Below are 24,843 nucleotides of genomic sequence, written 5' to 3'. Positions count from 1 at the left end.
CCAACATCCCGAGATTTTAAAAAAAGAGAAAAAAAAAGGGGGTAGAAATGTGTCTGCAGAACAGCGACCACATCCAATCAGAAGGCACTGGTCAGGTATTTTTAAAACCGATGGGGTCAGCTGTCTACATACAATAACTGTGGCAGGAGATTCCTCCATCTGGGTTATGGAGGAAACTGTTACATTTTATTCATAGGAAAAAAAATCTTATGTGTATGACCACAGCTTTACGCCCAAGAGTCAATATTTTTGATTATATTTCATCCATGCAGAGAATAGTACACACCCTATGAGGTACACTAGATTGCCAAAAGTATTGAGACACCTGCCTTTACAATCACATGAACTTTAATGGCATCCCAGTCTTAGTCTGTAGGGTTCAATATTGAGTTGGCTCCGCCCTTTGCAGCTATAACAGCTTTAACTCTTCTGGGAAGGCTGTCCACAAGGTTTAGGAGCGTGTCTATGGGAATGTTTGACCATTCTTCCAGAAGCATATTTGTGAGGTCAGGCACTGATGTTGGATGAGAAGGCCTGGCTCGCAGTATCCGCTCTAATTCATCCCAAAGTTTTTTCTATCGGGTTGAGGTCAGAACTCTGTGCAGAACAGTCAAGTTCCACCACCCCAAACTCACTCATCCATGTCTTTATGGACCTTGCTTTGTGCACTGGTGAGCAGTCATGTTGGAACAGGAAGGGGTCATCCCCAAACTGTTCCCACAAAGTTGGGAGCATGAAATTGTCCAAAGTGTCTTGGTATGCTGACGCCTTAAGAATTCCCTTCACTGGAACTAAGGGGCCAAACCCAACCCCTGAAAAACAAACCCCACACCATAATCCCCCCTCCACCAAATGATTTGGACCAGAGCACGAAGCAAGATCCATAAAGACATGGATGAGCGAGTTTGGGATGGAGGAACTTGACTGGACTGCACAATGTCCTGACCTCACCCCGATAGAACACCTTTGGGATGAATTACAGCGGAGACTGCAAGCCAGGCCTCCTCATCCAACATCAGTGCCTGACCTCACAAATGCGCTTCTGGAAGAATGGTCAAACATTCCCATAGACACACTCCTAAACCTTGTGGACGGCCTTCCCAGAAGAGTTGAAGATGTTAAAGAGGAAGTAAAGGCTATTTAGATAGTATGCATAGCATACTAGCTTATTATGAATAACTTGCCTGAGAACGAAGCCCCCAAAGCGGTCCTCCATCTTCATCTTCGCCGCTGCCATGTATCCCGGAGTGTCGCTGCTCCGGCGCTGTGATTCGCCAGAGCCGCGATGACGTCACGAGCGGCATATCGCCGTGATCTGCGGCCTGCTCTGTGCGCCGCTGTCTACGGCGCATGGCTGTCTTTTTGGAAATATCTCCTAAACCGTATAGGTTTAGGAGATATTTTTTGGACCTACAGGTAAGCCTGTAGGTCAAAGTGGTTTGTAAGGGTTTACAACCACTTTAAAGCTGCAAAGGGTGGGCCAACTCAATATTGAACCCTACGGACTAAGACTGGGATGCCATTAAAGTTAATGTAAAGCAGGCATATGCAATTAGCGGACCTCCAGCTGTTGCAGAACTAAAAGTCCCATGAGGCATAGCGAGACTCTGACAGCCACAAGCATGACACCCAGAGGCAGAGGCATGATGGGACTTGTAGTTTGGCAACAGCTGGAGGTCCGCTAATTGCATATCCCTGATCTAAAGGCAGGTGTCTCAATACTTTTGCTAATATAGTGTATATTAACATCTGAGGTTGCACCAATACCCTTTTTTTTTTTTTACCTATGAGTACGATACATTCGGTCAAGTACTTGCCAATACCAAGTACTGATACCTTTGCATGTGTAATAGCACCGCCCCAGGACTACTTCAACTGCCCTGCTGCTCCGCTGCCTCTAAACGTGAGTGGGGGCAGGCCCTGCTGCAAACAGGAACATGGGAAGAGAAAAAAGTGGCTGGAAGGCTGCACTCCAATGCAATCTCTTTTATTGATGAATAACCATGATCCTTACAGAAAACTACAAAGATAAACTGACGCGTTTCACACCTACATATGGTGCTTAACCACTTAAGGACCAGGCCTCTTTTTCAGACTTGGTATTTTCATGTTTAAAACTGTTTTTTTTTGCTAGAAAATTACTTAGAACTCCCAAACATTTTATATTGTTTTTTTTCTAACACCCTAGAGAATAAAATGGCGGTCATTGAAATACTTTTTTTTACACCGTATTTGCGCAGCGGTCTTACAAGCGCACTTTTTTTTAGAAAAAATGCACTTTTTTGAATAAAAAAATAAGACAACAGTAAAATTAGCCCAATTTTTTTTTATATTGTGAAAGATAATGGTATGCCAAGTAAATTGATATCCAACATGTCACGCTTCAAAATTGCGCCCGCTCGTGGAATGGCGTCAAACTTTTAGCCTCAAAAATCTCCATAAGCGACATTTAAAAAATTCTACAGGTTGCATTTTTTGCGTTACAGAGGAGGTCTATGGCTAGAATTATTGCTCTCGCTCTACCGATCGCGGCGATACCTCACATGTGTGGTTTGACCACCGTTTTCATATGCGGGCGCTACTCACGTATGCGCCCGCTTCTGTGCGCAAGCTCGTCGTGACGGGGTGTTTTTTAAAAAAAACAATTTTTTTTTCTTATTTATTTTAATTGATTTTATTTATTTTTACACTGTTTTTAAAAAAAATAAAAAATGGATCACTTTTATTCCTATTACAAGGAATGTAAACATCCCTTGTAATAGAAAAAAGCATGACAGGTCCTCTTAAATATGAGATCTGGGGTCAAAAAGTCCTCAGATCTCATATTTGGGCTAAAATGCAAAAAAAAAATTTTTGAAGTTTTGACGTCGCTTCCGCCCTCCTATGGTATAGAGACGAGTGGGGGCCATCTTAGCCTCACTTGTCTCTATGCCCAGCTAGGAAGAGGACCCGATCGCCTCCGCCGCTACCGACGGCTCCGGTAAGTGGCGGAAGGGCGGCGGGAAGGGGGGTGGCACCTCTCCCGCCGCCGATAGCGGTGATCTCGCGGCGAATCCGCCGCGGAGACCACCGTTATCGTACAGCCGACCGCCGCCTGAAGAGATGGATATCTCGGTTGTGGCAGCAGCTGCTGCCGTTACCGAGATATCCCTCTTCAAAAAAAGGACGTACATCACCGTTAGGCGGTCCACAAGTGGTTAATCATAGCTTAAAATATTGAACACATATGCAGACTATATATATATATATATATATATATATATATACACATACATACACACACACACACACACACACACAGAAACAAGTAGATCTGTAGGGCGTTGACAACGACCAGTCACGTAATTGATAAAAGACCAACATATGTGTGTCCATTCAGATGTTGTCAATACAACAATCAATTTAGAGCCAATCGGCTCTTTGAACATGAATAAAATAAAACAACGTGAAAAGGGCAACACAAAAGGGTACATAACCACATACCGATAAACTAGAGGGAATTGTGTATATACATAATAATATATGTGTGACCCGACAACAAGAATATATACATGACTCTGCTGTTTAGAAAAAAAAAAAAGAACAAAGTGTTTATATAAAGAAATTGTATGGAAATCATAATGAATCTTCCAATCCAAAAATGAATAAATATTAGCTTTTGAGGCTAGATGGATAAATTGATGGATAGATTGTCAACCAAAAAACAGCAAGTTATATATATAATATATATATAACTATATTATAGTTAAAAGCCGCTTGGCAGTTATGCTGGAGGAGCGGGAGGGGACGTCCCCCCCCTCCCGCCGCTGTTACCGGTGCTCCCGCTCGATCAGGAGCACCGATTCAAGATCCGGCGCCTCCGGCTGCCGGGGAGGGACTGGAACGAAGCCGATTATCCTAATCGTAAACACGGAAGCAATGTCATGACGTCACTTCCCGTTTACTCGGCTGCCAATGGCGCCGGTTTTAAAAATATATACGGTATTCAGAATCGCCGTTTTCGGCGATCTGAATACATTGAAGTGTAAAGGAAGGGTGGGGGGTCTTTTAGACCCCCGATCCCTCCATAAAGAGTACCTGTCACCACCTATTACTGTCACAAGGGATGTTTATATTCCTTGTGACAGCAATAAAAGTGATCAATTTTTATTTATTTTTTTAAAGAATTTATTCATTTTCAAATAAATAAAATAAAAAACATTTTTTAAAGCGCCCGCCGTCCCCGCGAGCTCACAAAGCAAAGAAAACGCATACGGAAGTCGCGCCCGCATATGTAAACAGTGTTCAAATCACACATGTGAGGCATCGCCGTGACCGTCAGAGCGAGAGCAATAATTCTAGCACTAGACCTCCTCTGCAACGCTAACCTGGTAACCGGAAAAAAAAAATTAAAGCATCGCCTATTGAGATTTTTAGGTACCGTACTTTGTCGTCAATCCACGAGTGTGTGCAATTATAAAGTGTGACATGTTTGGTATCTATTTATTCGGCGTAACATTATCTTTCACATTGAGCTAAATGTGAAAAGAAAAAAAAATTGGGCTAATTTTACTGTTTCGTTTTTTTTTAATTCATGAAAGTGTCCCTTTTCCCAAAAAGTTGCGTTTAAAACACCGCTGCGCAAATACCGCGTGACATAAAATATTGCAACAATCGCCGTTTTATTCTTTAGAGTCTCTGCTAAAAAAATATATATAATGTTTGGGGGTTCCAAGTAATTTTCTAGCAAAAAATACGGATTTTAACTTGTAAACACCAAATTCCAAAAATAGGCTTAGTCATGAAAGGGTTAAATAACAATACTGTTATCTTTACGTGAAGTTTTGAGTGCTTCTCTTTCAGGGGTCATAAGATTTTTAGACATAGGAACACTTGAGCATTTACGAGCTATGTGAGTAAGATCCCTCTCCCCCATTTTCTGGAAATCATCCATATCCTTACCCCGAGAGTTCACAGGATAAAAATCAGAGTGCAACTTGAATGGAATAGCTGTATGCCCACATGGGAACTCTGGAGGAACAGGATTAGATTCTAGTGCTAGATCCTCAAGATCACATAAAGCACAAAGATCTATCAATTTAAGTGTGGAGGATTGTGATTCGCCTGTTCTTAATATGTCATCCCTACTTACCTTCATCTGAAACCACCCCATTGTTGAAATAGTGCTTTTTAAGGGTTAAAGATCTCACAGATTTATTGACATCAGGGATCGTGCTGAATAGATCAAAGTGTCGACTAGGACAAAAATGTCAAACCCTTTGTAAAGATATTTCATGATCACTTCATGTTTGTTGCTATAAATGTATGACATTTACTGTGTTTTCTGGGGCCGACCGCATAGCCGGTATTGGCCATCGCTTCCCTCGTTTGTGCCGTCTTCCTCCTCTCCTCGTTTTCTTGTGTCTTCTTTTTGTTGGCACCCTGAAAATTCTTGTTTAAAGGGTAAGTTCACCTTTACAGAAAACTGTCAGGTGAACATACATAGGACCCCCTCCCACCCGGTCCCGCTGACCAATCTCCGGTTCAACCCCCCCCCCCCCCCCCGGTATATCCGTGCCAGGAGTCCGGGGCTTAGAAATCCTCTGAGCTGAATCTCCAAAACGTCCCTCATCAGGGGGGACGTTTTGGAGCATTCTAATTGTTCAGCACTGTCACACGGGTGGCACCGACCAATCAGCAGCCGTATAGCCTGTCCTGTCCGCTATAGAGAAGACACGAGAATGGAGAGAGGCTTTCTAAGCCCGGGGCTTCTGACACGGATATATACCGGGGCTTAGAACGGGAGGTTGCAGTGGTCCAGGTCAGCGGGACCAGGGGGCGGCGAGGAGGGGGGGCCTATGTAAGTTCAGATTTTTCTCTAAAGGTGAACTTACACTTTAAAGTTTGTGAATTGGTTGTGCCACCCCCTCCAATAGGTCAACTCATGATTTCAGGAGAGGAATCTGAATCTGTAATCGCTATTGTATTATCAAGTTGGTCATTTTCAGTATCCGAAAAACTCGCTCGCTTTTTAGTATGCCTTTTACGCGAGCGAATGGAAAATTCCAGTTTTTTGCCAAATATAAACATTTGGGCTTTCATAGTCCAAACGGTCCCGACCCATCTTACCTTTTTTTTTTTTTTTTCTGGAAATAATCTAAGCTAATATTTATTCATTTTTGGATTGGAAGATTAATTATGCTTTTCATACAATTTCTTTATATAAACACTTTGTTCTTTTTTCTAAACAGCTGATAAGAGTCATGTATATATTTTTATTTTAAGGTCACACATATATTATGTATATATACTATTCTCTCTAATCGATCGGTATGTGGTTATGCACCCTTATGTGTTGCCCTTTCCACATTGTTGGTTGGATTTATTTGAGTACCTATTGATCAATTGATAGAATTTTTCTATATTAATGGTAGTCCCTGATAACTATGAGATATATATGTATAGTTTTTTGATGTTTATGTAACAATGTTTATAGATTCATTTTTGAACAATTTTATCCACATCCTCATGACCTTTTCTGTATTATGTGTGATGATTGATTGCTTTTTTTATTCATGGTCAAAGAGCCGATTGGCTCTAAATTGATTTTTGTATTGATAGCATCTGACACATGCTGGTCTTTTATTAAAGAGGAAGTAAACCCTGATGGGTTTACTTCCTCTTTCATTCCCTGCAAAGGTAAAGCATAATGGACTACTATGCATCGCATAGTAGTCCATTATGTGTCACTTACCTGACACAGGAGCCAGCAAAGTCACCGCTGTGCCCTGTAGTCCGGCGCATCCATCTTCTCGGTGGGTCTCGCTGCTCCGCCGCTGTCATTCGGCGAAGCCGCGATGACGTCACTCCCGTGCATGCGCACGGGAGCAACCACGAGCGGCATATCGCCGTTGACGGGTGCCACGCTCAGTGCGCCTGCGTACAGCGGTGCCTGTCTTTCGGCAAATATCTCCTAAACCGTGTAGGTTCAGGAGATATTTCTTGGACCTACAGGTAAGCCTTAATCTAGGCTTACCTGTAGGTCAAAGTGTGTTGTAAGGGTTTACAACCACTTTAAGTGACTGATTTGTCATTGTCAATGCCCTACAGATCTAGTTGTATGTATACTGTATATATATATATATATATACCTTCATATGTGTTTAATATTTTAAGCTTTGATTAAGCACCAGATGTAGTGCGAAACACGTCAGCTTATCTTTGTAGTTCACCTCTGTTTCCGGTAAGGATCATGGTTATTCATCAATAAAAGAAATTGCATTGGAGTGCAGCCATCCAGCCCCTTTTGCTCCTCTATTGATACCTTTGCGGTGGGATTTTAGCCCATACAAAAGGAATGGGCTATAATCACACTGCAAAGAATCACATGCGATTTGAATAGTAATGCGTTGCGATTTCTGTCCGTATCGCAGGAGGTTTCCCCACACCCCTCCTGTATGAACCCAGGCTGAAGTCACTATGACAAGCCTGGGTTCACACGGGAGCAATGGGGGAAACCACATGCAATTCGGACAGGAATTGCACTGTATTCTTGCTCAAACCACATGGGGTTCTTTGCAGTGCGATTTGAGCTCATTCGTTTTGCATGGGCTCAAATCGCACCGAAAAGGCATCGGTTTCAGGTATCAGAGCGTTTGCACAAGTACGAGTACTTGTACAAATGCTTAGCATTGATACCAGTATTGGTGCAACTCTGATTACATCTCTTAGGACAGTTCTGGTGTTACTTACACGGGTTGGGGTCGAGGGAGGTATTTCATGTTGCTACACAAAGACATGGAGCTGGTGTACGCCATTAGTGTATGTTTTAGTATAAACCCTCTCGTATCTCAGCGTATTTTTCTGCGCTTGGTTTCTTCCGGCGCGCCTTTTTTCCCGAAAGGTTTTCTCTTCCTCACCTTCCCTCCCTTCTTCAAACATTTCCCTTTTTTCTGGTATTTCCTCTTGTGGTAGAGTGGTTGAATCAAGCGGTCAACGTTGTCATCAACAGAGAAGACCGAACTTTCTTTGCCTGTAAGATGCATAGTCTGCTCCTCCAGCATAACCGTTTCCTTTTCTGCGGCTTCTAGCATTTCCTCCGCGGGATGATCCATCTTCTACGACAAACATATACCATCATGGTGGCAAAATAAAAACAGTATCTGTGATCTTTTTAACATGCACAGTATGACAGCTCAGTGATGTCCCTCCTGCAATGATTCTACTACAAGGGGTCTCACGTGTAGTAGAACATTTAAAGGGCAAGTACACCTTTGCAGAAAAATCTGTAAGGTGAACTTAAGCTGGCCAAACATCTATAGATTATCTGCAGATTTTCTATGGTTAGATGGAAAAAGTGCAACAGATTTCTCCATGTTCGCTAAACTGTGTGGATGGAGGAATCTCCCACTTTTACCACAGAAAATCTGCAGATAATCTATAGGTGTATGGCCAGCTTTACACAGGACACCAACTTCAGCCAACCAGTCTCACTGATCTGGCGATCTCGCGTTCTGAGCCCTGCTATAGCGGCGTTACGGGTCCAGGGCTTAGAAATCCCCTCAGCTTTCACTCTTCTTCTACCCCGCTGACAGGACGGGTTCTGATTGGTCGGCGCTTCCCACCAATTAGAATGCTCCTAAACATACCTCCTGATGGGGTAGGTTTTTTGGAGATTAAGCTGAGGGGATTTCTAAGCCCCGGACCCTTGATGCGGCTATAGCAGGGCCCAGAACAGGAGATCGCTGTGCTCCAGATCAGTGGAACTGGTTGGTGGGGGGGTGTTGATCTGTGGGGGAGGGGGTCCTGTGTAAGTTGACCTTACAAATTTTTCTGTAAAGGTGAATTTACTCTTTAAAGTTTGTTAAACCACCATTTCCCGAATTGGTTCCCAGCCCTAATAGATCTGCATGTGCACAGGTTAAACACATATTGATGGAACCATTCTTGCTTTATAGGCAGAGAGCAGCTTATGTAGAATGGGTATAGAAAAGAATCACCCCCCCTTTTAAAATAATCCCCTTTTGTTGCTTTGCAGCCTGAAATGAAGACAGACAAAGTTTTTGTTTTATCCAGTTGTATTTACTCTGTTCAACTTATAACATCCAAGTAAAAGATCAATAGAATGCAAGTTCTTGGAGGGGATGATAAGGGACTATATACAAGATTTTAGTAATGAGAGCGGTGTCATTAGCAGTAATCAGCATGGATTCATGAAGAATCGTTCTTGCCAAACCAATCTACTAACCTTCTATGAGGAGGTGAGTTGCCATCTAGATAAAGGAAGGCCCGTAGACGTGGTGTATCTAGATAAAGGAAGGCCCGTAAGACGTGGTGTATCTGGATTTTGCAAAGGCATTTGATACAGTTCCCAATAAATGTTTACTGTACAAAGTAAGGTCCGTTGGCATGGACCATAGGGTGAGTACATGGACTGAAAACTGGCCACATGGGCGAGTTCAGAGGGTGGTGATAAATGGGGAACACTCGGAACGGTCAGGGGTGGGTAGTGGGTCCCCCAGGGTTCTGTGCTGGGACCAGTCCTATTTAATGTATTCACAAATTATCTGGAGGATGGGGTACAGCTCAATCTCTGTATTGGAAGATAAAAAGCTAAGCAAAGCAGGGCAATAACTTCTCCAAAGGATGTGGAAACCTTGCAAGAAAATCTGAACAAATGAATGGGGTCGGCAACTACATGGCAAATGAGGTTCAATGTGGGAAAATTTTAAATAATGCATTTGGGTGGCAAAAATCTGAATGCAATCTATACACTGGGGGGAGAACCTCTGGGGGAATCTAGAATGGAAAAGGACCTGGGGGTCCTAGTAGACGATGGGCTCAGAAATGACATGCAATGCCAAGCTGCTGCTAACAAAGCAAACAGAATATTGGCATGTATTAAAAAGGGGATCAACTCCAGAGATAAAATGATAATTCACCCGCTCTACAAGACTCTGGTCCGGCTGCATCTTGGGTAAGCTGTCCAGCTCTGGGCAACGGTCCTCAGGAGGGATGTACTGGAAATGGAGCGAGTCCAGAGAAGGGCAACAAAGCTAATTAAGGGAATGGAGGACCTCAGAGGAAAGACTACAAGCATTGAGCTTATTCTCTCTGGAGAAGAGACGCTTCAGAGGGGATATGATATCAACAACAAATACCGTACTGGTGACCCCACAATAGGGATAAAAAACTATTCTGTGAAAGGGAGTTTAAAAAGACACGTGGCCATTCACTTACGTTGCAAGAGAAGCGGTTTAACCTCAAACTGCATAGAGGGTACTTTACTGTCAGAGCGGTAAGGATGTGGAATTCCCTTCCACAAGCAGTGGTATCAGCAGGGAGAGATAGTTTAACCAATTGGCGCCCATACTATGTCATATGACGTCGTGGGCTTTGTGGTGTTATATCTGAATGATGCCTGAGGCCACAGACATCATTCAGATATCGGCATTTTCAGCCAGCGATTCCCTGCACCATAAGAATGATCATAGCGGCTGTTCCACCGCTTGATCGTTCTTACGGGTGGTGGGAGGGGACGCCCCCCCTCCCGCTGCCCTCCGGTGCTTCTACCGACTCATCGCTTCCATCGGTGAGTCGGTCACAGGATCCGCCGGGCCCCCGGATGATACCATAGAGATTTCCAGCAGGCCAGATCGTCCCTGGAGTCTCTATGATCGTTCGGAGGCCGGGTGCGATGTTATGACGTCACGCCCGGCCTCTGCATTCAAATTAACGGTGCAGTTTTGGCTGGGAAGCCAGGATGGTTTTTTTTTATTTTAGGCTTCCCAGCCTAGAGGTGAGATGTGGGGTCTTATTGACCCCATATCTCACTGTAAATAGGTCCGATCGTGTCATATTCCTATTACAAGGGATGTTTACATTCCTTGTACTAGGAATAAAAGTAATCACATTTTTATTTTTTTCGAAAGTGTCAAACTAAAAAAATAAAAATAAAATTAACAATAATTTTTTTTTTAAAGAGCCCCTGTCCCCGGTGACAGTGCCTTGCCACCCATAGTTGAATGATTGCTTCAGTTTCACTACCAGCCTGCACTGAAATGCTCCAGGAAAGCTCTTTTCATGCTGAGCTAATCAAAATGACAACAGCTGATCACAGTTGAAAGGCAAATGTATCTGTGTGTCATTAAGAAGGTAATTAACTACATTCACTGATTGAGTTTACAAATTTATTTATTTTTAGGGAGGGGGGTGATCCTTTTTCCAACTCATTGATTCTGTTTTTGAATTTTTAAAATCTTTTTCTGCCACATTGGTGTTATATCTTTCACATGGATATTATAAGCTGCACTGAATAAATACAGCTGGATAAAACAAAAACTGTGTCTGTCTCCATTTCAGGCTGCAAAACAACAAAATGTGATTATTTTAAAAGGGAGGGGGGGGGGGGGAGATAATTTTCTATACCCACTGTAGATATACAGATGACCTTCAGGTTAGCAGTTTAACAAGAAGTAGAGGTGCAATTCTAAAGCCTTGTACACACAATGAGAATATTGGATGAATGATCGCCACTTTTTTTTTTTGCTAGTCTCCTATTGAAAACGAATAGGTTACTAAAGTTACGAAAAATTTTGTAAGACAGAACACAGCTTTGGAAGTGATGTAATATATTTGTATTGTATTGCAATGTATTCTTTTGTTTCTGAGCATGCGTGGTCTTGGTCACACAATATTTTTTGTACAAATCCTATACTAATTACACTAAAATCGTTATTGTATGGGAAAAAAATGTTGATATGCTCATCTCTTTGGATATTTTTCGCATGAACTGTCATGATTGGGTCTGGAAATCTGTGTACTAATGAACAGATTATTGGACGATCGCTTCGAATGTGGTGTCTTTCTTCAGATTTTCTCATTGTATGTACTAGGCATAAGTCATCATCAGAATGCCTTTGTTTTGGCAACTGAACATATAACTTCCTCTGCGATCCATCTCAAATATCTGTTGCCATTTCTCTGGCCAGGGAGGTCACTGTGCTTAAATCTGCACGATTCTATTATCGGAGGAACTTTTAGCTTCCGGTACAGACACTCTAGACCACTTCCAGGCACAATTGTATACACTCTTCTATGGACACCTTGAAGACATACCTTTAATATACACAATAGATATATTGTCAAAAGTATTGGGACGCCTGCCTTTACACGCACATGAACTTTAATGGCATCCCAGTCTTAGTCTGTAGGGTTCAGTATTGACTAGACCCAACCTTTGCAGCTATAACTCTTCTGTAGAGAATGAGTGCAGCGCTAATGAATCGTCACAGTATAAACTGAGACTGGAAAGTGTATATAAACAACATTTACATAAACTGTAAACCTCTAAACAAAAAGTGATAAATGACAATGTGTAATCATTGCAAAAAAAAAAAACACTTAAATGAAATAGTGTCCAAGGATAATGTTCAGAGGGCATATCACTGGGGAAAAAACATTGGTGAAACCCATAGAGTAAACAACAGTCCTGGGGCATGCTGGGACTGTGCTGTCATAAGGGGCGGGGTCACCGGGCATGCTGGGACTGTGCCGTCATAAGGGGCGGGGTCACCAGGCATGCTGGGACTGTGCCGTCATAAGGGGCGGGGTCACCAGGCATGCTGGGACTGTGCCGTCATAAGGGGCGGGGTCACCGGGCATGCTGGGACTGTGCCGTCATAAGGAGCGGGCCACTGGGCATGCTGGGACTGTGCCGTCATAAGGGGCGGGGTCACCAGGCATGCTGGGACTGTGCCGTCATAAGGGGCGGGGTCACCGGGCAATGCTGGGACTGTGCCGTCATAAGGGGTGGGCTCACCGGGCATGCTGGGACTGTGCCGTCATAAGGGGCAGGCTCACCGGGCATGCTGGGACTGTGCCATCATAAGGGGCGGGGTCGCCGGGTGACATCACCTGGTGACCCCGCCCCATGCCTATATAAGTCGTAGTGCACACAGCATTACAGCGGGAGAGAGTGTCGTGTCAACATTGGAAGAAGACAACGGAAAAGACCGGGCCACTGCTAGAAAAAGAGCAGAAGATAGCGGAGGAGCCTGGGAGAAATTGGAGAGCGGAAGAAAAGGCCGTAGAGCGGGAGAAGAACCAGAGACCGGGAGAGAAGGCCGGAGAGCGGGAAAAGAGGCCGGAGAGAGAGGAGTCAGAAGAGACCCTTCGAAGACGGACGAGACCCTCTCGAAGCTGCCTAATAAATGACTTTAAAAACCTGTCTAGTGTGTTTTTTTTCTTGACACTTTTTCCCCCCAGGTGAATGGATAAGGGTACGGTTTACCCCATACTTATTCACATAGGGTGGGGGGGGGGCCGGGATCTGGGGGGCCCCCTTATTAAAGGGGGCTCCCGAACTCCGATAAGCCCCCCGCCCGAGACCCTGACAACCAACGGCCAGGGTTGTCGGGAAAAGGCCCTTTTCCTCATCAACATGCGGACAGGGTGCTTTGGGGTGGGGGGGGCCTCAGGGCGCCCCCTTCCCCAAAGCACCCACACCCTATGCTCGTCCCCACCCCCCTTCCTGACCAGCGGGCTGCGTGCTCAGATAAGGGTCTGGTATGGACTTTGGAGGGACCCCCACGCCGTTTTTTTTCGGTATAGGGGGTTCCCCTAAAATCCATACTATACCTAAGGGGCATTGTCGCCTCTCTCTCATGCTCGCTGCAATAGGAAAATGTGTTTTTCCTATCACAGCGAGTGCGAGATGTACAGTACCCTGTAGCCGAGAACCAGAGTGATAGGATTGCGCTGGAAACATTCTCGCAGGCAGGTGCTGTAGCTGCCCTTGTGTCGTATTTGGTCCGTCGGACCAGCATACAGACTAACGGATTTGCCGATAGGAACTGGGTCCAGCGGAGTTCCGGCGGGAAGATTTAAAACATGTTATATTTCTAGGTCCATCTGTTTTAAAAAAAAAAAAAAAAGACAGATGAAGCCCACACACGATCGGAATGTCCGACGGGATCGTCCCGTCGGACCTATTCCGCCGGAAAGTCCGGTTGTGTGTACGCGGCAAAACAGGTATACACCTAATGAGTCAATCAAGCTTGTAATGTAATACACCAAAGGGAAGACTGCCTCAGCAGACACCACCTCCAATTACATGGTGAATTCCAAGGATAGAACTCAGTAGGATTTGTTTCAAACAGGAAACCGGATAGATGATTTCTCCGGTATAATGTGATTATAAAAAAAGAGAAGAAGGGAGGCACATAGTGTGATTCCGTTTTGAAACAGGAAATATTTAAAAAAAAAAATAAAAAAAAAAAAAAAAAAGGAAATACACTCATATTTTAGTAGATAAAAAAGCACTTGTGATAAAAAGCAGTGGCTTCAACAGAGTGTTTTCTGGGAAGGCTGCCCAAAAGGTAAAGGAGTGTGTCTATGGGAATGTTTGACCATTTGTGAGGTCAGACACTGATGTGGACAGGAAGACCTAATTCATCCCAAAGGTGTTCTATCAGGTTGAGGTCAGGACTCTGTGCAGGCCAGTCAAGTTCCTCCACCCCAAACTCGCTCATCCATGTCTTTATGGACCTTGTTTTCTGCACTGGTGCCCAGTCATGTTAGAACAGGAAGGGGCCATCCCCAAACTGTTCCCACAAAGTTGGGAGCATGAAATAGTCCAAAATGTCTTGGTATGCTGATGCCTTTAAGAGTTCCCTTCACTGGAACTAAGGGGCCAAGCCCAACCCCATCTCCACACCATAATTCAGCCTCCAACAAATGATTTGGACCAGTGCGCAAGGTCCATAAAGACACGGATGAGCAAGTTTGGGGTAGAAGAACTTGACTAGCCTGCACAGAGTCCTGACCTCAAACCCGATAGAACACCTTTGGGATGAATTAGAGCAGAGGCAGCGAGACAGGCCTTCTCGTCCACATAAGTGCCTGACCTCACAAATGTGCTTCTGGAAAAATTGCAGGTTCTGGAAGGTTGCAGCTTCTTCAGTGACCACTTATTTAATTAATTGCATTAATTGTTTGGTTCACTTAAACTAAGGGGCGAAGGGATAAGTGCAACATCTTCATATATAAACAGCTTCTGGAAGAATGGTCAAACACACTCCTAAACCTTGTGGACGGCCTTCCCAGAAGAGTTGAAGCTGTTATAGCTGTAAAGGGTGGGCCAACTCAATACTGAACCCTATGGACCAAGACTGGGATAACATTAATCCGTGCGTGTAAAGCGGGGGTCTCAAACTGGCAGCCCACCAGCTGTTGTGAAACTGCAAGTCCCATCATGCCTCAGCCTGTGGGAGTCATGCTTGTAACTGTCAGTCTTGTAATTTCACAACAGCTGGAGGGCCGCCAGTTTGAGACCCCTGGGGTAAAGTTAGGTGTCCCAATACTTTTGACAATATAGTATACAGTGTATGTGTGTATATATATATATATATATATATATATATATATATATATATATATATATATATGATACAACAGCTTTATCGCAGGTCAGGTTCACCCCTTTTTCCATAATTCCTTTCCTGGGTGCCTCTTCACCACTCTTTCTGACAGTATTATGCATGTTATATGTATACACATGGTTAAAGCTCCAATGAACACCAGTATATCGCACTAGAGTTTATCTGTGTGTATGAGCTATACACATATACTTGACTGTTTATGTAGCTGTGCCATTTTCTATTTTGATATCTCCTAAAACAGGCAACGGCGAGAGGAATGCAGAGGGACAGGCTGGCGCGTCGGCCTCTGCATTTCTCTTGCCATTGCTATAAATAAACCAGCCGTCTCCTCCATAGTTGTTGTTGGACTGCCCATGGCAGGAGTGATGGGACAAAGTACTACATGTGCGTTGTCCCATAGGGGACAGAACTGTAAAATAAAAAAAATTTGGATTTTCTCCAAACCAACAAAATCAGATTCAACCATCGTCATCAAAAAAGGTCATCAACAGGACCTTTTAGGTCAGGGGTGCCCAACCTTTTTAAGAGCGAGGGCCACTCAAGCAACTTGGTAACCAGTCGCGGGCCACAATGGGCGGATAACAGGTCACGGCTACTCTATAGGCCCTCCAATTCAATCCACCTAGATGGAAGGATTTTTAGGACCGGATTGGAGGCAGGCGGGAGTAAACGGACCAAAGTCTGTTTACATCTGCCGCTCTGTAGAGGTGAATTGAGGGTCCTATTGGGTAGGGCCGATCGTGTTAAAAGGGCCTAAACTGCTTTCACATTGATGATTACCCACACCGCGGGTGAGGCGTAGTGCACCTGGGTCTATCCTGTGGATTAACTGATCTTTGCCATAGACTCTGCCTATGGCAAAAGCCGGCGCTGTACAGGAAGCATCGGCTTATGGGGTTCTGCTCTGCAGCCGTTTTCTTCCTCTACCACAAGCTTCATTCACAACACCGATGCTGTGGTATGACGGGTCGGCAACCTGTGATCTGCGCTTGCTAACCCGCCATTCCAGAGAAGGAGGTCGCAGGCCACATCAAAGGGCTCCGCGGGCCACATGTGGCCCCCGGGCAACTGGTTGGCCACCCCTGTTTTAGGTGAACAGAGGGAGTGACTATGAGCAGAGAGGTAAAACTTTCCAAAATAGGGCATGAGTTTAAAAAACTGTTAATAATTGAAACAGTTGATCTGCATAGAATTATCTTTGGTATAATTTATCTATTATAGAGCTACCCTTTAACCCTGAGAGACATTGGTGGGGTAATGCTACCATGTTAAAACTAGATCAGACAGTGAAGTTCCCCTTGTCACCCTTATACATGGATGCAGAACTTTGGTAGACTGGTTCAGCCACAGAGGTTTCATAGTTTCATAGTTAGTAAGGTTGAATAAAGACACCAGTCCATCCAGTTCAACCTGAGTGAGTGTCTACAATTGTCCCTATCCCTGTACATTTCACACTCACATCAGTCCCTACCCTCAAGAAGCCCACAATCCAAGGTCCCCATTCTTATACTAGGGCCAATTTTGGACAGAAGCCAATTAACCTACCTGCATGTCTTTGGAGTGTGGGAGGAAACCGGAGTACCCGGAGGAAACCCACGAAGGCACAGGGAGAACATGCAAACTCCAGGCAGGTAGTGTCGTGGTTGGGATTTGAACCAGCGACCCTTCTTACTGCTAGGTGAGAGTGCTAACCACTACACCACTGTGCTGCCGGTTTATTTACTAAAAACTGAGTGCAAAATCTGGTGCAGCTCTGCATAGAAACCAATCAGCTTCCAGGTTTTATTGTTAAAGCTTCATTGAACAAGCTGATGTTAGAAGCTGATTGGCTACCTTGCAGAGCTGCACCAGATTTCACACTCTCCAGTTTTAGTAAATCTACCCCATAGCATGCTTGTGTCTCAGTGTTTTTACTAGTGAACATTGGGGTTGATTTACTAAAGATAAATCCAAGTGCAGTCGCTGTAGATCTGAGGGGAAGATCTGAACTGAGGGGAAGATCTGCTGATTTCTATCATCCAATCAATACTGTCCTTGCATGTCCGTCTCTCCCCAGATCTACAGTGGACTTGCAGTGAACATCTAAATTGCACTTGTAGAGCACAGTGGATTTGCCTTTAGTAAATAACCTCCTAAGTCTACGTCTGTACATTCGTTTAAAAAAAAAAAAAGACGTAAAATGCACTTACCACAGGCGTCTCTCCAAGCTGGATTTGTAACCATATATTCAATCTTTGGCTCCAGTCACCAGGAGGATCAACTTCCCACAGACGTTCCTGTTCCTTAGGCTTATCCATAAGAAATCTTCCACACACTTAGAGAAAAAATGCAATGGAACCATCTGATCAGCTTTACTATGCCAACAAATTCAGTCTCTAATAACGCATGCCAAGAGCAATGATGTGCATTAGTGTATATCCCGCCATAAAACTATTTTGGTCTGATATTGCACATTTTTATTATAACCGCTGACCACCATCCAAATCTCGAAATTAACGAAAATTTTTGTCTGAATTTCGATTCGTAACAAAACACATCGCACGTTCTACAACCCTTTGGCTAATATGCAGTTGCAAAGTTTTGCTCCAACTCAGCCACAAGATATGCTGAAAGTCTTTTTATGCACCAGAACCTCATGCGAAGGCCAGCAATCTATGTCATTAATGTACCAAGGCACACAGCTTAGAAGGATCTTTCCTACCTCTAAGCATTAAAGTGGTTGTAAACCCTTACAAACCACTTTGACCTAGACGTAAGCCTAGATTAAGGCTTACCTGTAGGTCTAAGAAATATCTGCTAAACCTCCTAAAACAAAAAGACAGGCACAGCTGTCTATGGCGCATGCGCCGTAGACAGCGGCGCGCAGGCGCACTATCATCGCTAGCAGCATGCCGCTGCTAACGGCGATATGCCGTTAGTGGCGGCTCCTGTGCGCATGCGCAGGAGTGACGTCATCGCTGCTCCAACGCTGCGTGTGGCCGGAGCAGCGATACCCGGAAGAAGATGGACGCTCCGTGCTACAGGGGACAGCGGTGACATCACTGGCTCCTGTGTTAGGTAAGTGACACATAATGGGCTACTATGCGATGCATAGTCGCCCATTATGCTTTACCTTTGCAGGGAGACAAAGAGGAAGTAAACACATCAAAGTTTACTTCCTCTTTAAAGTGGTTGTAAACCCTTACAAACCACTTTGACCTACAGGTAAGCCTAGATTAAGGCTTACCTGTAGGTCCAAGAAATATCTCCTAAACCTACACGGTTTAGGAGATATTTGCCCGAAGACAGGCACCACTGTCTACGGCGCATGCGCCGTAGACAGCGGCGCGCAGGCGCACTGAGCGCGGCATCGTCAATGACGAAGATGCCGCGCATGTCGGCTCCCATGCGCGTGCGCGGGAGTGACGTCATCGCGGCTTCGCCGAATGACAGCGGCGGAGCTGCAAGACCCACCGAGAAGATGGATGCGCCGGACTACAGGGGACAGCGGTGACATCGCTGGCTCCTGTGTCAGGTAAGTGACACATAATGGACTACTATGCGATGCATAGTAGTCCATTATGCTTTACCTTTGCAGGGAGACAAAGAGGAAGTAAACCCATCAGGGTTTACTTCCTCTTTAATAGACAATAATACACTGGTGTTATTTTTACAATGAAATAGCATGTTTGGAAGCATAAAAAAGGAACATATGTTAGGTTTTGGTTTTAGGTTTTCTTACCATGATACATGTCGGAAGAAATGGGAAAGCTGATACCCAAAGCAACTTCCTTGGCAAACATCTGGCAGAAGTCTTGTAACATAGTCATTCCAAAGCCGCGTTTCCGCCATTTTTTCTGCACATAGATTGTGTCCAGCACAGGTAACATGTAACACTGACTGCCCCGATCACACAGGCTTCCTGGGAAAAGAAAATATTTATTCTAAGAGGACAGGCCACATCTGCGTTGTAAAGCTCTTCCTCAACACAAAATAGCTTCATAGGCCACTAATGTCACCCTTCAGATTGCCAAATCAAAAACAGGATTTTTTTGTAATGACCATCAAACTATCTAATTGGAGTAAATTGAGGGCCATCGCTTGATGATACGCAATGTAGGGTTATGCTGCCTAAAGGAAAAATGGGCACTAGGTACATAAAAGATATGATAATACTATACACTGTCACTGTATTAATGACTCTCGCTGGGAAGAGGTTAACATCTCGGACAATCAGGGGGTTAAGTGTGTGCCTAACAAGTGTTTTTTTTGTATAATGTGTGCTGTTTTTACTAAAAAAGTCTGTTTCTTCTGCCTGCTTGCGGGGAGACATCGCAGGATCCAGGGGACAAGGTAAGTAAACCTCTACATGGATCCTGCGATGCGATGCCGAGTCTGGCTCGGGAATACCGCTTTTGGTACTGAAATCTCACGCCGAGCCAAACTCGGGAATACCGCCAGGGAGGCTACCATAATAAATAAACACGTCTGCTACTTTCAAACTTCTCAGACTAACCTCCTCCTTTGACCTGAAGCAATGGATACACGCATCTAGACACTGATGGAAATAACTTTGACCTTGTTTTCTCCCACCTATGCACTCTGTGCAACCTCTCCAACTATCCTTTCCCTCTCTCTGACCACCACCTTATTATTTTTTTCTCTACCACCTCCTCTCCCTCCAACCGCCTAATAGTTACCCGTAGAAACCTTCACTCCTCAACCCTTCTCTTCTCTACTCTGCTACTGACCACCTCTGACAAAAGCTCACCTATGTCCTGGCCCAACTTAGCCACTTCTGTCTACAACACTTCACCGCCATCCTCCCTAGACAAGCTCGCTCCCCTTACTACACACAGAATCAGGCCACGTCCCCTACAACCTTGGCAAACAAATGCCACTAGAAGTCTGAAAAAACAGTCTTACGCCACTGGCACTCAAGTGCGCGGCTAAGTCTCAGAAAGATTTCAACCATTATAAATCTGCTCTCCAAAAATACAATTCCTGCCTACTCACTGCCAAGCAGACCTATTTTATCACTCTCATTAACAACTTATCCTGCCATCCCCTTCAACACTCTCTCTACCTTCAACTCTCTACTTCGTCCCCCACTGCCTCCACCCACTAACTCACTCATTGCCCAAGAGATCGCCAATCACTTCAAACATAAAATTGATGCAATTTGTGAGCAGATCCCCACTGTTCTCCATCTAACACCCCATGTCCACAGGTACAATCATTACTTCCTTCATTAAACTCGCCACTATAGGCAAGGATGAATGAACTTTTCTCTAAAATCCACCTTACCACCTGCCCCCTGGATCCCTCACAATTGCTGCATTCACCCTCTGGCTCTATTCTACATTCCCTAACTCACATCTTTAATCTCTCTCCTCAGGCAGCTTCCCAAACTCTCTAAAACATGCATTAGTCACCCCCATTCTTAAAAAGCCCTCACTAGACCCCACCAATCTTAACAACCTACACCCCTTCTCCTTGCCCCCCTTTTTATCCAAACAACCAAATGAGTGACCGCCTTGCCAAGAATAACCTCCTTGATCCCCTTCAGTCTGGATTGTCCCCTCAACACTCCACTGAAACTGCTCTCCTAAAACTCACAAATGATCTGCTAACAGCTAAATCCAATGGACTCTATTCTGTACGCCTACTCTTAGCCCTTGTACACACAGTCGGAGATTCCGACAACCAAATCCGTCAGAGTAATTCCGACGGATTAATTCCGGAAGAGGTCCGGAAGTGATGTTGCATACACACGGTCGGACTAAGTTGTCGGAAAATCCGATTGTACATAACGTGATGGCGTTATTTCGTTACAACGGGACTACGTTCAGGCTAGTAGCCAAAAGCTTTGGTCTCGGAATTTGATCTGAGCATGCGTGGCACTTTGTCCGTCGGAGTAGGCTACACATGATCGGAGTATGTCCAATAGGAGCATTTTGTCTGAAAATTTTACCGGCAAGTTGGAAAATTGGTCCGTCGGATACTCCGACGGAAACAGTCCAATGCAGACCACAGACCGTCGGAATATCCGACAAAACGGTCCGATAGGACACATTCCGACGGAATCTCCGACCGTGTGTACAAGGGCTTAGACCTCTCTGCTTCCTTTGACACAGTGGACCACCCCCTCCTCCTCAAAAAACTCCACGTCTTTGGTCTCCAAGACTGTACTCTTCGCTGGTTTTTATCCTACTGCACCTTTAGTGTCACTTACTACTCTACTGCCTCCTCTCCTCTCACTTTCTCTGTCGGGGTCCCCCAAGGTTCTGTTCTTGGACCTCTCCTATTCTCCATCTACACTTCCTCCCCGGGTCAAGTAATAGCCTCCCATAGCTTTCAATACCATCTTTATGCTGACGACACCCAAATCTATCTCGCTACCCCTCAGCTCACTCCTTCAGTCTCCTCACCTATCACTAGCTTACTAACAGACATATCAGTCTGAACGTCACACCAATTCCTCAAACTCAAATCTATACAAAAGTGAACTCATGATTTTCCTCCTCCACGTGCCTCTGTCCCTGATCTCTCTGTCAAAATCAATAGCACTACTATCAGCCCGTCCACGCATGCCAAGGTTCTAGGTGTAACCCTGGACTCCGAACTCTCCTTTCGGTCCCACATCCAAACACTTTATAAATCTTAACTCATCTCAACCTCCGCAACATCTCCTTTCTAACCAATGACACCACAAAACTCCCAATTCACTCCATGGTCATCTCCCGCCGACTACTGCAACTCCCTCCTCCCAGGATTACCATTAGACCCCTTTCACACCACACCGCCCATAGCGTGGGTTTTGCCGGCGGTATTAGAGCGCTGCCCCATTGATTTCAATGGGGAGCAGCGGTGGAGGAGCGGTAAACACACCGCTCCTTCACCGCTCCAAAGAAGCTGCTGGCAGGACTTTTCCCTGACGTCCCGCCAGCACACCGCTGTAGTGTGAAAGCCCAATGGTGCAGCTTTTTTAGGGCGGATTGCAGGCGCTATTTCTAACGCTATAGCGCCTGCAAAATGCCCCAGTGTGAAAGGAGTCTTACACAGGCTATCCCGCCTTGAGTCCATCATGGATGCTGCTGCCAGGCTCATCCACCTTACTCTCTGTCAATCCCTCCACTGGCTTCCACTCACCCAACAAATTAAATGAAAAAAATTCTAGTAAAAACTACAAAGCCATCCACAACTCAGCCACCAGCTACATCACTAACCTAGTCCTAAAACACCAACCTACTCGTTCCCTTCGTTCCTCCCAAGACCTCCTGCTCTCTAGTTCCCTTGTCATCTCCTCCCATGCTCACCTCCAGGACTTTTCTTGAGCCCCTCCCATCCTCTGGAACTCGCTACCCCAATCTGTCTGACCATCTCCTACTCTGCTTGCTTTTAGACAATCCCTGAAAACCCTTCTCTTCAGAGAAGCCTACCCTGCCTCCACCTAACAACTGTACTTTTACTTTCTCTATCAGATCATCCCCCACAGCTATTACCTTTTGTATCACTTGACCCTCTAGATTGTAAACTCTAAGGAGCAGGGCCCTCTGTTTCCTCCTGTATTGAACTGTATTGCAACTGTACTATTTGCCCTCATGTTGTAAAGCGCTGCACAAACTGTTGGTACTAAATAAATCCTGTATAATAACAACAACTTCAGTAAAGAACTTTTATTGTTACATACATCTTGGCCTGGTCTGAGGTCACTCTAGGACAGTGATTGCAAACCTTGGCACCCCAGATAATTTGGAACTACATTTCCCATGATGCTGATGCACTCCGCAGTGTAGTTGAGCATCATGGGAAATTAGTTCCGAAACATCTGGGGTGCCAAGGTTCACCATCACTGCTCTAGGACAACCTTAAAGGGGTCCATGCATACATGGCGTATGCCAAGAAGAGGGCTTATTAGGGAACAAGACAAGTTAGAGAAGATACGGTACTTTTGTCTAATGTGCAGTGAAGCTTTTTGAAGGAGGCTATATTGCCATTGCCAATGGCTACAGTAGCAGTGGCGAGTGCAAAAGCAGACAGCTTGTTGGGAATTGATGTGACTTGGCACAGGCAACAGAAGGAGCTTGTGTGCTCAGGTTCCTTCCCTAGCAACCAAAACTCCAATACTGATTCCGACTCACAGCGCAGGCAATCCTAGGGACCCAGCCTGGAAGTCACAGAAGATGGAGTGAGCCCTTGGGGGAATAATAAACATGGGTTATGTGCAAGCTACCTAGTATTTAAGCCTACTATACAAATCAGTGTCACTGGGAGTGGGGTGACGGGTTATTGGGCTGGTAGAATCCAGTACAGAGCAGAAATGCTGCACCATACAGAGACACAAGTTTTGAAGTGTATCGAGGAACTGTCATCCATTGTGTACAGAGCAAAATGAGTTAAAAAACTGTGTCACGGTTTACAAGGAGTTAAAGTTATACTAAACACACACTATTTAATTGACATTGTCAATGCTATTTCTGTATATGAATGATGGCGCTGTAATTATTTTAATTTAAAAAAAAAATCTAAGTACCCTTTTCCTAATTGATATACAGCTGTCACAAGACCCATCTCTCTCCCAGCCTGTCTGCAGGGAAACAGTGGGGGGAGGAGCTTCTAGTCCTCTGCTGCTGGTCACATGACCTTGCTCTTTCCCAGCCTGTCTGCAGGGAAACCTAAGTAGGAGGAGTTTCTAGTCCTCTGCTGCTGGTCACATGACCCAGCTCTTTCCCAGCCTGTCTACAGGGAAACCTAAGTAGGAGGAGCTTCTAGTCCTCTGCTGCTGGTCACATGACCTTGCTCTTTCCCAGCCTGTCTGCAGGGAAACCTAAGTAGGAGGAATTTCTAGTCCTCTGCTGCTGGTCACATGACCTTGCTCTTTCCCAGCCTGTCTGCAGGGAAACCTAAGTAGGAGGAGTTTCTAGTCCTCTGCTGCTGGTCACATGACCCAGCTCTTTCCCAGCCTGTCTACAGGGAAACCTAAGTAGGAGGAGTTTCTAGTCCTCTGCTGCTGGTCACATGACCTTGCTCTTTCCCAGCCTGTCTACAGGGAAACCTAAGTAGGAGGAGCTTCTAGTCCTCTGCTGCTGGTCACATGTTCAAAATGAAAGCCTTTAGGACACAGAGTAAAAATAAATAATTAATATCAATAAACTGTTTTAAATGGTCATACAAATATATATTTGAAATACATTTTTTTTTTTTTTTGGCAGCACCATGGTTTGGGCAGATTTCTGCCAGTCACAGGTTGTGACGCACCTCTCCAGCCTGTGTCTTAGAATAACAGGGAGGTAAAGCCTCCATCAATCTACATGTAAAATTCCACCCCATTGTGTTTAGCTGGTTGGTGGACATGGAGGAGGAGGGAGGGAGTGGGCTGTCATTTACCATTGTGTATACACCCACATGGGTGGCTCTACAGTCACGTGGGCTGCTCAGATGT

At 44.9% G+C, this 24,843-nt stretch overlaps 1 protein-coding gene across 2 annotated transcripts in view; it reads right to left on the bottom strand.

The window, feature by feature from the left end:
- Window positions 1-2,875: 2,875 nt before the first annotated feature.
- Window positions 2,876-24,843, bottom strand: part of LOC143959309 (protein FAM169B-like) — an 89,605-nt gene continuing 67,637 nt past the window's right edge. For both annotated transcript variants that reach the window (XM_077468000.1, XM_077468001.1), the window contains exons 7-9: window positions 19,141-19,320; window positions 17,609-17,733; window positions 2,876-8,096 (exon numbers count right to left, since the gene is read on the bottom strand). In XM_077468000.1, coding sequence (XP_077324126.1) covers window positions 7,830-8,096; window positions 17,609-17,733; window positions 19,141-19,320 — 572 coding nt within the window. In that variant the 3' untranslated portion in view covers window positions 2,876-7,829. The remainder of the gene's footprint in view (window positions 8,097-17,608; window positions 17,734-19,140; window positions 19,321-24,843) is intronic.

This window comes from Lithobates pipiens, unplaced genomic scaffold (assembly GCF_037356315.1).
Source record: "Lithobates pipiens isolate NorthernLeopardFrog02 unplaced genomic scaffold, aLitPip1_a1.2 Scaffold_7, whole genome shotgun sequence".
Classification (NCBI taxonomy): Eukaryota; Metazoa; Chordata; class Amphibia; order Anura; family Ranidae; genus Lithobates; species Lithobates pipiens.
This window is presented reverse-complemented; position numbering and strand designations above follow the sequence as displayed.